Genomic DNA, 15,304 nt, shown 5'->3' with positions numbered 1-15,304 from the left:
CTTTTCTCCATTGTATATTCTTGCCTCCTTTGTTGTAGACTAATTAACCATAAGTGTGTGGGCTTATTTCTGGGCTCTCTATTCTGTTCCATTGATCTATGTGTCTGTTTTTGTGCCAGTACCTTGCTGTTTTGATTATTGTAGCTTTGTAGTATAGTCTGAAGTCTGGGATGGTGGTATCTCCAGCTTTGTCCTTTTTTCTCAATATTGCTTTGGTTATTCAGGATCTTTTGTGGTTTCACATGAATTTTAGGATTATTTGTTCTAGTTTTGTGAAAAATGTCATAGATATTTTGGTAGAGATTGCATTAAATCCATAGATTGCTTTGGATAGTGTGGACATTTTAACAATATTAATTCTTCTAATCTACAAACACAGGCTATCTTTCCATTTATTTGTATCACCTTTAATTTCCTTCATTCATCAATGTTTTATAGTTTTCAAGGTATAGGTCTTTCACCTCCATGGCTAAGTTTATTCCTAGGTATTTTATTCTTTTTGATGTGATTTTAAACAGGATTGTTTTCCTGCTTTCTCTTTCTGAGAGTTCATTATTAGTGTATAGAAAAGCAACAGATTTCTGTATACTAATCTTGTATCATGCAACTTTACTGAATTCATTTATTAGTTCTAATGGTTTTTTGGTGGAGACTTTAGAGTTTTCCATATATAGTGTAGTGTCATCTACAAACTGTGACAATTTTACTTCTTCCCATCCAATTTGGATGCCTTTTATTTCTTTTTCTTGTCTGATTACTGTCACTAGGATTTCCAATACTATGTTAAATAGAAGTGGCAAGAGTGGATATCCTTGTCTTGTTCCTGAATTTAGAGTAAAACCTTTCAGCTTTTCATCATTGCATATGATGTTAGCTGTGGGCTTGTCATAAATGACCTTTATTATGTTAAGATATGTTTCCTGCATATCCACAGTTTTTGCTTTGTTTTGTTTTGTTTGCTTTTAATTTATTTTTTTTAATTGAAGTATAGTTGATTTACAATGTGTTATTTTCAGGTGTAGATCAAACTGATTCACTTATGTGTGTGTGTGTTTTATACATATATATAGATTTTTTCAGATTCTTTTCCCATATAGGTTATTACAAAATATTGAGTATAGTTCCCTGTGCTATAAAGTTTTTATCATGAGTGTATGTTGAATTTTGTCAAATGCTTTTTGCATCTATTGAGGTGATCATGTGATTTTTGTCCTTCCTTTTGTTAATGTGGTGTATCACACTGATTGATTTGTGAATATTGAGCCATTGTTGTGTCCCTGGCATAAATCCCACTTGATCATGGTGTATGATCCTTTTTATATATTGTTGAATTAGGTTTGCTACTATTTTGTTGAGGATTTTTGCATCTATATTCATCAGAGATATTGGCCAGTAATTTTCTTTTTTTTGTAGTGTCTTTTTCTGGTTTTGGTATCAGGGTAATTTTGGCCTCCTGCAATGAATTTGGGAGTGTTCCCTCCTCTTCAATTTTTTGGAATAGTTTGAGAAGGATAGGTATTAGCACTTTGTTGTATGTTTGGTAGAATTCCCCCATGAAGCTGATCAGTTCTGGACATTTGTTTGCTGGGAGCTTTTTGATTACTAATTCAATTTTAATACTAGTGACCACTCTGTTCAGACTGTGTATTTTTTCCTGATTCAGTCTTGGAAGATTGCATGTTTCTAGGAATTTATCCATTTCTTCTAGGTTGTCTAATTTGTTGACATGTAACTGGTTTTTTTTTCTTTAATTTTTATTGGAGTATAGTTGATTTACGATGTTGTGTTACTTTCTGCTGTACAGCAAAGTGAATCAGTTATACATATACATATATCCACTCTTTTTTTAGATTCTTTTTCCATATAGGTCATTACAGAGTATTGAGTAGAGTTCCCTGTGTGATATAGTAAGTCTTTATTAGTTATCTATGTTATATATAGTAGTATGTATGACATGTAACTATTGATTGTAGTATCTCATGATGTTTTGTATCTCTGTGATATCAGTTGTAATTTCTCCTTTTTCATTTCTACCCCTTCCTCTTCTACCAGAACTTTTATGAAATAATTTTCCTTATGTTTTAACAAAGTGTGTTGATTGGCCTTCTTTAAAAAGCCAAAATGGAGATCCTGGTGGCAGAGCAGGTAATGATTAGTAAATTCCAGGATTGTAAACTCAAAAGGAAAGAAATGTCCATTTAACTAATCTTCACACATCCTGATACACTATTGCCAAGAACTCTAGAAGAGGTTTTGGCAGTATTTTAGGGCTAAAGTATATTACATTGCATCCATTGCATAGACAAATATATTTATGCTTTTGTCTGCACTTCCACTTTTATATTTAGTAATTAAGAATCTTGATATTGATCAAAAATTCTAAGAATTTGAAACTAGGTTCTTGGTGGAGGATTGGAGGTCCATAGATTTCAAACAGCTCATGAAATGTAAAATCCTGTTCAATGACTATGAATGTATTGATAAAGGAAAAGTCTGGTACATTAATGACCAGTTCTTAGTCCTTTGTAAGAAGGGAGAGAATATAGGAATATCTCAAACAAGATGGTTAGTTCTCATCTATTAGAAATGCCCAAGGTGAAGTAATAGGAACTGGATTTACCTACCAATTGAAATAACAAAAAGAAATATATATATATATGAAATGAAACAACAATTGTCAGGACACTGGACTTCAAGAAATAAAAGTGATCCCTGAGAGATGAGAAACCAATGAGATGAACCCTATGATTTCTCCACCTTACTGCCAAGAGAGAGTTTCCAGGCCATGGTTCAGGAAGGGGAATTCAGGTGGAACCCAGTATACTCCTTGAGATGAGGAAACAGAGCTGAGAGTTCAGGGAGAACAAGGTGGTAAGAGTTCACAGGACAGAACACCAGAGAGGAGAGAGCTGTGCAGAGAGAGAAACCCAGAGCTCTACAGAGGATGCCCCTTCATCATTCATCAGAGTGCTGATAGCATGAGCATGTGAGGAAATGACCTGAGCATGGGGGAACATTCTTCTGAAAGAATTAGAAGATAATGCCCATTGCTCACAGGACCAGGGATAGTGCCTGTTACCACCAGCGAGACTGGAAAAACTCATAATTCATAGAGTACTGGGAAGAAAATTCAGGAAGGTCTTGCTTCAGTAGTGGGGAATAAATAGCCTTAAATTAAGTACCACTCTGCACATACCTAACAAATCATAACAGCAAGACCCAAAAAGATCAAACCATTTTCATGTAACTTGTCTCCCAAAACAAATCATATGGATATTTATAAGAATATAAAACTATCCCATATCCAACAAGGCAAATTTCATAATGTCTGGCATAAAAAGCAGAAAGAACCCATCATCAAAAGTACAATCACTCAAAACCAAATCAGAACTGACAAAGATGTTAGAATTAACAAAGAAATTAAAACAGTTATTGTAACTATACTCCATATGTTAAAAAGTTAAGCAGAGACATGGAAAATGTAAAAAAAAAAAAAATTAAATAGAATTTGTAGAGATGAAAGCTGCAGTGCCTAGGATGAACAATACACTGGATGGGATTAATGGAAAATTAGGTTTGATAAAAGAAAAGACTAGTGACCTTGAAGATGTAGCCATAGAAATTATCCAAAATAAAACTCAAGGAGAATAAAGACTTTAAAAAAAAAATGAAAATATCCTCAGTGGGTTTCAATACCTCTCTCAATAACTGACAAAAGAATAGACAGAAAATCAGCAGGAATATCGTAGGCCTGAACAACAGTATCAGTTAATTTGACCTAATTGATATTAACAGAACACTGCACACAAAATAGCAAATACACATTCTTTTCAAGTACATGTGAAACATTTACCAAGACAGACCATACTGTAGACCATAAAACAATTCTCAAAATTGGAAAGGTTTCAAATCATTCCAAGTATATTCTCTGACCAAAACAGAATTAAGTTGAAATCAATAGTAGGAAGATCTTTGAAAAATCCCCAAGTATTTGGAAACTAAATAAAGCACTTCTAAATAATCCATGGTCAAAGAAAAAAGCAAAGGCAAAATTAGCAAGTATTTTGAAATAGATGAAAATAAAATCACAATATACTAGAATTTGTGAGATTCCACTAAAGCAGTACTTAGGATGTCATTCATAGCATTAAATGCCTATACTGGTAAAGAAGAAAGTTTTCAAATCAATGACCTCAACTTTCATCTTAAGAAATTAGAAAAAGAAGAACAAGTTAAACCTAAGGTAAGGAGAAGAAAGGAAGTAATAAAATTAAAGCAGAACTCAATGAAATAGAAAAGAGAAAAATCAATAAAACCAAAAGTGGTTTTTTGATAAGATCAACTAAATTGATAAATCCATAGTCAAACTCACCAGTAAAAAAGAAATTACACAAATTACCAATATCAGGAATGAGAGAGGAGAAATATTCTACAGATATTAAAAGGATAATCAGGGAATATTATAAGCAGTTTTTGCCTATAAGTTAGAGATTTTAGGTGAAATAGGCAAATTAGTTGCAATGCACGAATTACCAAGCCTCACTCAAGGAAAAGTAACCTAAATATTCCTAAACCTATTAAAGAAATTGAATTTGTAGTTCAAAACTTTCCATAAAGAAAACTCCAAGCCCAGATGACTTCACTGGTGACTTCAACAAAACATTTAAGGAAGAAATAATATCAATTCTACATAAACTCTTCCAGAATATTAAATAGGAAGGAATGCTTACAAACTCATTCTTTGAGGCCAAAACCAGACAAAGACATTACAAGTAAAGGAAACTACAGACCAACATTCCTCGTGAACATAGGTGCAAAAATTCTAAACAAAATGTTAGCAAATCAAGGGATTAACCAAGATGGCGGAGTAGAAGGACGTGCTCTCACTCCCTCTTGCGAGAGCACCAGAATCACAACTGGCTGCTGGACAATCATTGACAGGAAGACCCTGGACTTCACCAAGGAGGATACCCCACGTCCAAGGACAGAGGAGAAGCCACAGTGAAACGGTAGGAGGGGCTCAATCAGAGTAAAATCAAATCCCATAACTGCTAGGTGGGTGGCTCACAGACTGGTGAACACTTATACCACAGAAGTCCACCCACTGGAGTGAAGGTTCTGAGCCCCACGTCAGGCTTCCCAACCTGGGGGTCCGGCTACGGGAGGAGGAATTCCTAGAGAATCAGACTTTGAAGCCTAGTGGGAATTGATTGCAGGACTTTGACAGGACTGGGGGAAACAGAGACCCCACTCTTGGAGGGCACACACAAAGTAATGTGTGCATCGGGACCCAGGGGAAGGAGCAGTGACCCTGGGGGAGACTGAACCAGACCTACCTGCTGGTGTTGGGGGGTCCCCTGCAGAGGCGAGTGGTGGCTCTGTTTCACCGTGGGGATAAGGACACTGGCAGCAGAGGTTCTGGGAAGTTCTCCTTGGCGTGAGCCCTCCCAGAGTCTGCCATTAACCCCACCAAAGAGCACTGGTAGGCTCCAGTGTTGGGTTGCCTCAGGCAAAACAACCAACAGGGAGGGAACCCAGCCCCACCCATCAACAGTCAAGTGGATTAAGGTTTTACTGAGCTCTGACCGCCACAGCAACAGGGAGGGAACCCAGCCCCACCCATCAACAGTCAAGTGGATTAAGGTTTTACTGAGCTCTGACCACCACAGCAACAGTCAGCTCTACCCACCACCAGAGCCTCCCATCAAGCCTCTTAGATAGCCTCAACCACCAGAGGGCAGACAACAGAAGCAAGAAAAACTACAATCCTGCAGCCTGTGGACCAAAAACCACAGTTACAGAAAGATAGAGAAGATGAAAAGGCAGAGGGCTATGTACCAGATGAAGGAACAAGAAAAAACCCCAGAAAAACAACTAAATGAAGTGGAGATAGGCAACCTTCCAGAAAAAGAATTCAGAATAATGATAGTGAAGATGATCCAGGACCTCAGAATAAGAATGGAGGCAAAGATTGAGAAGATGCAAGAAATGATTAACAAAGACCTAGAAGAATTAAAGAACAAACAAACAGAGATGACCAATACAATAACTGAAATGAAAACTACACTAGAAGGAATCAGTAGCAGAATAACTGAGGCAGAAGAACGGATAAGTGACCTGGAAGACAGAATGGTGGAATTCACTGCTGCGGAACAGACTAAAGAAAAAAGAATGAAAAGAAATGAAGACAGCCTAAGAGACCTCTGGGACAACATTAAACGCAACAACATTCGCATTATAGGGGTCCCAGAAGGAGAAGAGAGAGAGAAAGGACCAGAGAAAATATTTGAAGAGATTATAGTCGAAAACTTCCCTAACATGGGAAAGGAAATAGCCACCCAAGTCCAGGAAGCGCAGAGAGTCCCATACAGAATAAACCCAAGGAGAAACACGCCGAGACACATAGTAATCAAAGTGGCAAAAATTAAAGACAAAGAAAAATTATTGAAAGCAGCAAGGGAAAAACGACAAATAACATACAAGGGAACTCCCATAAGGTTAACAGCTGATTTCTCAGCAGAAACTCTGCAAGCCAGAAGGGAGTGGCATGATATACTTAAAGTGATGAAAGGGAAGAACCTACAACCAAGATTACTCTACCCGGCAAGGATCTCATTTAGATTTGATGGAGAAAATGTTAGCAAATCAAATGCAACCATATTAGCTTGATGTGGCAATCATTATACAAGGTATATTTATATCAAAACATTGTACACTTTATTATTAATTTTTTTATTCAATTTTTAAAATTTTTTATTGAAATATAGTTGATTCACAATGTTGTGTTAGCTTCAGGTGTACAGCAAAGTAATTCAGTTATACATACATATATATGTGTATCTATATATTCTTTTAAAAATCCTTTTCTAGCATAGGTTATTACAAGATATTGAGTATAGTTCCCTGTGCTATACAGTAGGCCCTTGTTGATTATCTATTTTACATATAGTAGTGTGTATATGTTAATCCCAAACTCCTAATTTATCCCTCGCCCCTCGCTTTCCCCTTCGGTAACCATAAGTTTCTTTTCTGTGTCTGTGAGTCTATTTCTGTTTTTGTAAATAAGTTCATTTGTATCATTGTTTTAGATTCCACATATAAGCAATATTATATGATGTTTGTCTTTCTCTGTCTGACTTACTTCACTAAGTATGATCATCTCTAGATCCATCCATGTTGCTGCAAGTGGCATTATTTTATTCTTTTTTATGGCTGAGTACTGTTCTATTGTGTATATATACCATATCTTCTTTATCCATTCATTTGTCTATGGACACTTAGGTTGCTTCCATGTCTTGGTTATTGTAAATAGTGCTGCCATGAACATTGGGGTGCATGTATCCTTTCGAATTATAGTTTTCTCCAGATATATGCCCAGGAGTAGGATCACTGGATCATATGGTGGTTCTATGTTTAGTTTTTTAAAGAACCTCCATACTGTTCTCCATAATGGCTGCACCCATTTACATTCCCATCGGCAATGTAGGAGGGTTCCTTTTTCTCCACACCCTCTCTAGCATTTCTTATTTGTATACTTTTTGATGAACGTTGTACACTTTAAATATATACAAATTTTATTTGTCAGAAAAAAATCCTACAATAGATAAAAAAAGATAATGTGGAGTTGACCCCAGGAATGCAGAGATCATTGAGCATTCAGAAGTCATCTGATAGTATTTGTCTTGTTAATAACATTATCCCTGGTGTTGTTTTTCTGCATTCTATTTCAATATTAAACTTTTGTGGCATTTATACAGGTTAATCAATTCATTTGTGAGGGTGGTTGCTGTGAGGATTAAATAAAGTAATAGATGCAAAGCATGAATAATGGGCCAAGCACAATTGGACAGTAATAAGTTTTTGCCAGTTAGGAATCTAATTCTTGCTTGATTAGGTTCACAAACATACTTCTTTCATAGAAAAAAAAAGAATATTGACCACGTCCTCCTGTCTTTCTGAGCTGACATTTCCTGTTGTGACCTCACCAACCAGCCATCGTCCCCATGATTGTAGACATGGTTTCATGACCCTTTAGAGCAGAGCCACTTGAAGTGCTGGCCTCCAACAAGATAAGAAGTTAGCATCAGAGTGTAACTGGGGCACTGTTTCCTTCCTTGAGAAGGTCTTGATACAAAAAATAAATAAATAAAATAAAATCAGATGAAATAATTTGTGTGCTTAGTGATGTAGTTGACTTACATCATGGTGCAAACTTCTTATCTTGTCATGGGCCAATAAGCTGTTTGCGGACTGGTACTTTGAGTACCAAGGTCTTAGAGTATGTCATGTCTTACACAGAATTTGGATTCTAAAGTCAGCATTTATACTTCTTCTCATGACATCATACTATGGTGCATATTTTAAGCATGTATATAAAGATGTCATCAATAAATGTGACTTTGACATATTTACTTTTCTCTTGGGGTCATTATGTATAATGAAATCTCATGCAGTATGTACTCCAAATTTTGTAACCATGTGGCATGCACTAAAAATCACTGTATGTTTTTCACCTTGCATACGAAAATAGCTGGAGGATCCATCAATCCTTTGACAAAGATCAGAGATGGGGTAGCAAATAGGTTTCTTCACATGTGACAATACCTGTCAAGCGGTAATGGCTCTCCACACACTGTGTAGAGATGTACTTAGAGAATGCATCTGGGAACAAGTACTGATATTGATTAGTAACGTACACCATGGGTGTGGGAATGAAGTATGACAACACCTCATGCTGTGTATTGCCATTCTTGGCTAGGAGTTTCAAGGTTTTCCTTCTACTAAAAATAGTGACTTGAGTTATTCTGTTTCAGGACAGGAAAACCGTGGCAGAAAAGAAGAACCAGGTCCTACTTATGAACTTAGAGATGCCGCTCTTCAAGAATATTACATGGATGTGGCTTTTCTCATAGATGCTTCCCAAAGAATAGGAAATGATGAGTTTAAGGAAGTGAAAGCTTTTATAACCTCAGTGCTTGATTACTTTCACCTGGCCCCAGATCCACTGACCTCCACCTTGGGAGACAGAGTGGCAGTCCTGACCTACTCTCCTCCAGGCTATATGCCCAACACAGAAGAATGCCCCATCTACCTAGAATTTGATTTGGTTACTTATAACAGTATACACCAAATGAAACATCATCTCCAAGACTCCCTTCAGCAGCTTAATGGAGATGTTTTTATTGGCCATGCCTTACAATGGACAATTGACAATGTCTTTGTAGGAATCCCCAACCTGAGGAAAAACAAAGTTATCTTTGTTATATCTGCTGGTGAAACCAACCCTTTAGACAAGGGAGTCTTAAGAAATGTATCTCTGAGAGCCAAGTGTCAGGGCTACTCCATATTTGTGTTTTCCTTTGGTCCTCTACACAATGACAAGGAATTAGAAGTATTAGCCAGCCACCCACTGGATCATCACTTAGTCCAACTTGGCCGAACCCACAAGCCAGATTTGAACTATATCGTCAAATATGTCAAGCCATTTGTCCATTCAATCAGACGTAAGTCATTTAAGTTTTTCTCTTCTGTTGCTTTTCCAATAGATACCTCTTTGTACAATCCACCAGTTGACTTAGTAACATGATTCTCACTTGTCAAGAGTGGTGGAGTCTAGGTGTGAGTAGGAGGCAATGAGAAAACCACAGAGAAAATCCCAGGTCCTAGTGACCTTGAGCTCTGCTGTCCCACTGTCAGGGTCTTTGCCAGAAAGTGAAAAGTGTCTTTTAATCCTAATCTGTGTTTACTATGTGCCAAGTTTTTTAAAGGATTGTATCATTTAATCCTCAAGACAGCCCTCTAAGGAAAGTAGAATTATTCCCATTTTACAAGTGAGAAAACTGAGGTTCACAGACATTAAATCAATTGCTCAAAAGCTGACAGTTAATAGTTGGCAAATTCTAGACTCAATCCTATGCATTGTGACCCCAGAGCTGTGCTCTAATCCATTAAACTATACATCAATTACTAAAGCTTTAATAAACGATTACAGTGGTATCACTGTAATGAACAATACCCCACTCCCACCACCCTCCACCTACTCCAAGGACGTCTGTTTCATCTTGTCACTGTAAATCAACTTTGCTTCTGACTTGAATTCTTAAGAGCCATGGGGACAAATCTCTTCTAGAGCCTCTGTCTCAGACAGCTGGTTCAGGCACAGCCAGGCAAGGGGTTTAAGGGAGTCTTTTCACAGTAGGCATTTGAGAGAGACTGCCCAGTCTCTGTCCATGAGCTGTAATTCCAGGCATGATTATAGTAGCAAACCTAAGAGCTTGTAGCATCAAGCAAGTCCGGGCCTGTGCCGGGAATTAGGAGTGTGACAGAGGCCACCCTGAATGGTTGTCTGTAGCTACTGCAAGTTTAATGGGGAATCAGAGAGATGCAGATTTTCTGGCACTCATAAAGCCCAGGGCTCATGGAACCCTCAGCATCTTGGCACTCAGAATTTATATTTAGTGGCAAGCTTGTCACTTGCAAAAAAAAAAAAAAATGATGCTTTCTTCCAACCTCAAGATAATTAGGGCAGACAATTTCAATAGTAATACTGTCTTCTAGAAACATCTTCCTTTTAGAGTGAGAGAGCCGGATGTTATAAGGGATTAAGAGACATCCTTGAATTATATTGCAAGCCTGTGACACACAGAGCATGAGAATTTTTGACTCAATCACTGCTATATCTCACTGACTTTGCCAACAAGGTATTGCAAAGTCAGAAGGTTCATACTTTGCTGAGTCCCTTATAAAATTAACTTGCTCTTGGAAACACCTCCAACCACAGGAAAAGATGAACTGACTTTGGGTGATAGAATATGGAAGGATAAAATTTAGACTAACCACCCACTCTCTCTCCAGGTGCCATCAACAAATATCCCCCTGCAGATATGAGACCCAAATGTGTTAACATCACCTCTCCCAACCCAGAGAATGGTGGCACAGAAAACACTGTATTGTGAGTTGACAAATTTCACAATTTGGGTAATACTACCACTGGAAACAGTCCTTAAGAAAATAATTTGAAAGAAATGGCATTTTAGTTTTCAGGATGCAAGTTTCGTTGCGGGGTGTGTGGGTGTGTGTGTGGGGGGGGTGTGTTTTAAATGTTCCTGATTTGTGACAACACCACAGATCTGGTGTTAATAGTACATAGAATATGATCCATATTTGAAAGAACCATGTTTCCAATTTTGTAGCTTTTATGAAAAAAGAGACCCCTATTAATACCTTATTAGTAACTATATCATATCATTCAAATATTGGGTACTGTTAAAACAGAAAACATATAATATCAAAGGTTAGATGTAATAGTTTTAGAGCAGAAGAAAGAGATGAAAAAGAAAAACTCACAAAGCGGCAACAAAAACGTTTCCTGTTTCAAAAACAGAACCCATATGGAGACTGGCAGGAAGAATTCGTTTAAGTTTGATTTTGCAAAGTCCAACCCTAAGTACTCAGTAAAAATTCAGTGATGAGAATAATATTGGTTTGGAACCCTAAACCATGGGCACAAATGTCTAATTTCCCTTTGGAATTAAAAAGTTGCCCCTCAGTCAAATTTCATCCACAAACTGCATTTGGACTATTCCAATAACATGCATAAAATTGATTCCTGTTACATTATCTGTCTGTATCTACACTGAATCCTAAAAGGGACTTGGTTAACATATTTTTCTTCATTTTTCTCTGTCACTTCAGCCTTCTTCCTGAGGTATATGAAATAGAGATGGAGAACAGTGAGCCTTTGGGTGAATTAGATTCCCAGCAGCAGCATTTCTTTGAATTAGGGAATGGTCATAGTAACAGTTCTGGGACCACCACTGATTTGGTCCAGAGGTTATACATGCTCTCTTCAACTAGGGAACTGATGATGAAAGACAAGGAAGAGGCACATTCGGAAGAAATTACAGCTCTAGCAAATGTCAGACAAGATGAAAAATGTAACCTGAGTGCATTAGAGTTGACAACTCTGAAATACCCTTGTTTGTTTGGATTTTCCCTGGTAGAAGATGAGCAATGAGAACTCATGGAGACAAATAGAGATTGTAGAACAGAGGGGCTTACCAATTAGGGCTGCAGGGGTCCCCAAAACAAAGGGGCAAGGGAGATAAAACTCTAGGAGGGCAAAAAAAAGGAGCCACTGGCCTTGACAAAACCAGAACTAGATATAAATGCCTGGGGTGGGTCAAGGAATAGAAACGTAAGAGGGAAAAGAGTAAGGACCACAGGTTCTTGGGGAGCAGGAGGAGCCCTGCATTCTTGTGGAGATGGGATAGGAGAGGAACTGAGCGACAGACCTCCAGAATTTGAAGACTCAGGGTCTGCTTTCTCCCTTGATGACCAGGGCTTTTCTTGTCTGAGATGTAGGCTCCTGGCCGAGCCCCAGCGCAGTGGAACCTGGAGAGGACAAGGCTGCTGTGGCTCTGAGATCTCTGTGCCCTTGTTAGGCTGCGTGGGGAAGTGGCTGTGGACGTATAGCTAAAGAGAAAATAGGAGATGGAGAAGAGGCAAGCATAGTCAGTTCAAGGGCAGCTGTTCACAGTTTCTGCTATGTATCAAAATCATGGGAGAAGTTATTTTAAAATAAATATTCCTGGGTGTCTACTAACGCTGAAAATGTGCATATCCTATGACCCAACAATTTTACCCCAGTGTATATATATCCCAATGTATATAACAGAAAAATATATATTCGCTAAGGGTCAGGTACTAGAATGTTCATAACAGAACTATTTGTAGTGGCCTTAAAGTGGGAACAAAAATGCTCAACTGCACATATGATAAATGTTGGTATAATTATGCAATAAAACACTATATATGTATGTAGTACATATGTAAAATACTATATATGTATGTATACTTCACATATATACATATATACAATGTATCTTATGTTATATATGGTATACACTATATCTATAAAATGTATGTATATTATATATAATGTATGTATACATATACATATATACAATGTATATTGTATGTTATATATTATATATACTACATATATTAGATATGGGTATAATTGTAGATACAGATAGCATATAGAATATAATAAAATCAGCAAAATTATGGAAAACAAGAGACAAGGAAAGAGGAAATATGAAAAATATAGGCAAAGAGGAGAGAGAAGATAAGATGTAAGACGGAAAAATAGATATAAATATGATGAAATATATGGTCTGGTCAAGAAGGACTAAGCTTACTTTGGCCTCAGGATGGAGTGAGCCCATGCTGTCTCTCTCTTCCACTGATTGCAACTGAAAACTGGACAAAACACAAAAAGCAACTACTGAAGAACTCTGAAAAGTAAATAGAAGCAGATATTGTAAAGGGGCATGAGTTTCTCATTTTCTTTTTTGGCCTTGTGCAGAGCCCCAGTCCTGGAGCTCCATGGTGGCCATGGAGCAGGTGGCTTAAACTTGATAAAACCCCCATATTTCTGGCCAGAAGAACTAGGAAAAGGGCCCCCTGTGTGTCAGAGATCATAGAAGAAATCTCCATTTTTTTCTTCTTTTCTCTCATGGTTTTGCTCTAAAGGTGGGCTCCAGTTTGGAGCTGAGTAGAAGGCTAGATAGCTGAACTTAAAGAGAAATTACTCTGTCCCTTATCTTTGGGGGCAGAGTAACCAAGAAAAGAGGATCTGTTGGTCAGCATGTGGGGGTAGCCTCAGAGAAGAGAGCTGGAGAAAGGGGTTCTCTAATTTTAACTATGGGAACTACATAAGTCCCAGGTTCTCCCCTAAGCTGTACATGGATGGGAAAGACTCAAAAACAGGATAGCAAAGGCTTTGGACACTAAACTGAGATTGGAACCACTGCCCACAGAAAGTGAGGCACTGACATTCTGAACCTAGCACATTGATTGTCTGCTGAAAAAATTAAAGTTATACAGAGAATTATAATAGATTTAGAGTCTATAAAATGTAATATTTGAAGAAGATGTGGAATATATATACAATGGAATATTACTCAGCCATAAAAAGAATGAAATAATGTCATTTGCAGCAAATGGATGGACATAGAGATTATTATACTAAGTGAAGTAAGCCAGACCAAGAAAGACAAATATCATATGGTATCACTTATATGTGGAATCTTAAAAAAAATTCAAGTGAACTTACTTACAAAACAGAAACAGACCCACAGACATAGAAAACAAACTTATGGTTGCCAAAGGGGAAAGGGACAGGGAGTGATAAATTAGGAGTTTGGGATTAACATATACATACTACTATATATAAAATAGATAACCAACAAGGATCTGCTGTATAGCACAGGGAACTATAGTCAATATTTTGTAATAACCTATAATGGAAAAAATCTGAAAAAGAATATATATATATACATATATGCATATATGTATATTTATGTATGTATATATAACTGAATCATTGTGTTGTACACCTGAAATTAACACATTGTAAATCAACTATACTTCAATAGAAACTATATGTATGTTTTAAAAACCAAGATGCTTCAACCTAAAAAAAAAATTTTTTCAAGATACAATCCAAAATTATGTAACATAAGAGAGAACAAGTAGATGTGAATGGTATTCAAAGGATAAGACAATGGATGCCAACTTTCTAATTGACTCAGATGTTGCAATTATCAGACAAAGACATTAAAGCAGCTATTATAACTGTGCTCCATAAGACAAACGGAAACAACTTGAACAGAAGAATATTCTCAGTAGAGACATAGAGATTACAAAAAGGAACCAAAAAAAAGTTTTAGAAGTAAAAAATACAGTATCTGAAATTTTTTAAATTCCCTGGATGAGCTCAGTAGCAGAGTGAAGATGACAGAGGAAAGAGTCAGTGAATTTCAGGGTAGATTAATTACATGATCTGAAGAGAGAAAGGAAATTGAAAACAATGAACAGAGCCTTGGAGACCTGAAGAACAATATCAAAAGGTCCAACATTTGTTTCATTGGGATTCTAGAAGGAAAGTAGAAAGAGATTCATTCAGAAAAAAAAATTGAGGAAATAATGGCCAAAACTTCCCAAATTGGTAAAAGACATAATATTACAGATTTTAAAAGCTCAAAGAAAACCTCACTCAGACATATCATAATCAAACCGCTGAAAACAAAAGATAAAGAAACAATCTGGAAGCAGCTGAGAAAAAGTACATGTTACAAAAGAAAGGAACAGTTATTGAAATGACTGTAGATTTCTCATCAGAAGCCATGGAAGCCAAATAACAGTAGAACACCATTTTTCTTTAAAGTGCTGAGTGAAAAGAACTGTGAACACAGAATTTTATACCCAACGAAAATAGCTGTCCAGAGTGAAGACAAAA

The 15,304-nt window shown here is 37.0% G+C and overlaps 1 protein-coding gene across 1 annotated transcript in view; it reads left to right on the top strand.

Annotated features, from left to right (window-relative positions):
- Positions 1–15,039, top strand: part of COL6A5 (collagen type VI alpha 5 chain) — a 118,020-nt gene extending 102,981 nt beyond the window's left edge. The window contains exons 36-38 of the mRNA XM_082392852.1: positions 8,814–9,503; positions 10,855–10,951; positions 11,695–15,039. Coding sequence (XP_082248978.1) covers positions 8,814–9,503; positions 10,855–10,951; positions 11,695–12,016 — 1,109 coding nt within the window. The 3' untranslated portion in view covers positions 12,017–15,039. The remainder of the gene's footprint in view (positions 1–8,813; positions 9,504–10,854; positions 10,952–11,694) is intronic.
- The last annotated feature ends 265 nt before the right edge of the window (positions 15,040–15,304 follow it).

This window comes from Balaenoptera borealis (genome assembly GCF_965194805.1).
Source record: "Balaenoptera borealis genome assembly, chromosome: 5".
NCBI classification, from domain to species: domain Eukaryota; kingdom Metazoa; phylum Chordata; class Mammalia; order Artiodactyla; family Balaenopteridae; genus Balaenoptera; species Balaenoptera borealis.
Note: the sequence above shows the minus strand (reverse complement) of the source record. Positions and strands in the feature narration are given on the sequence as shown.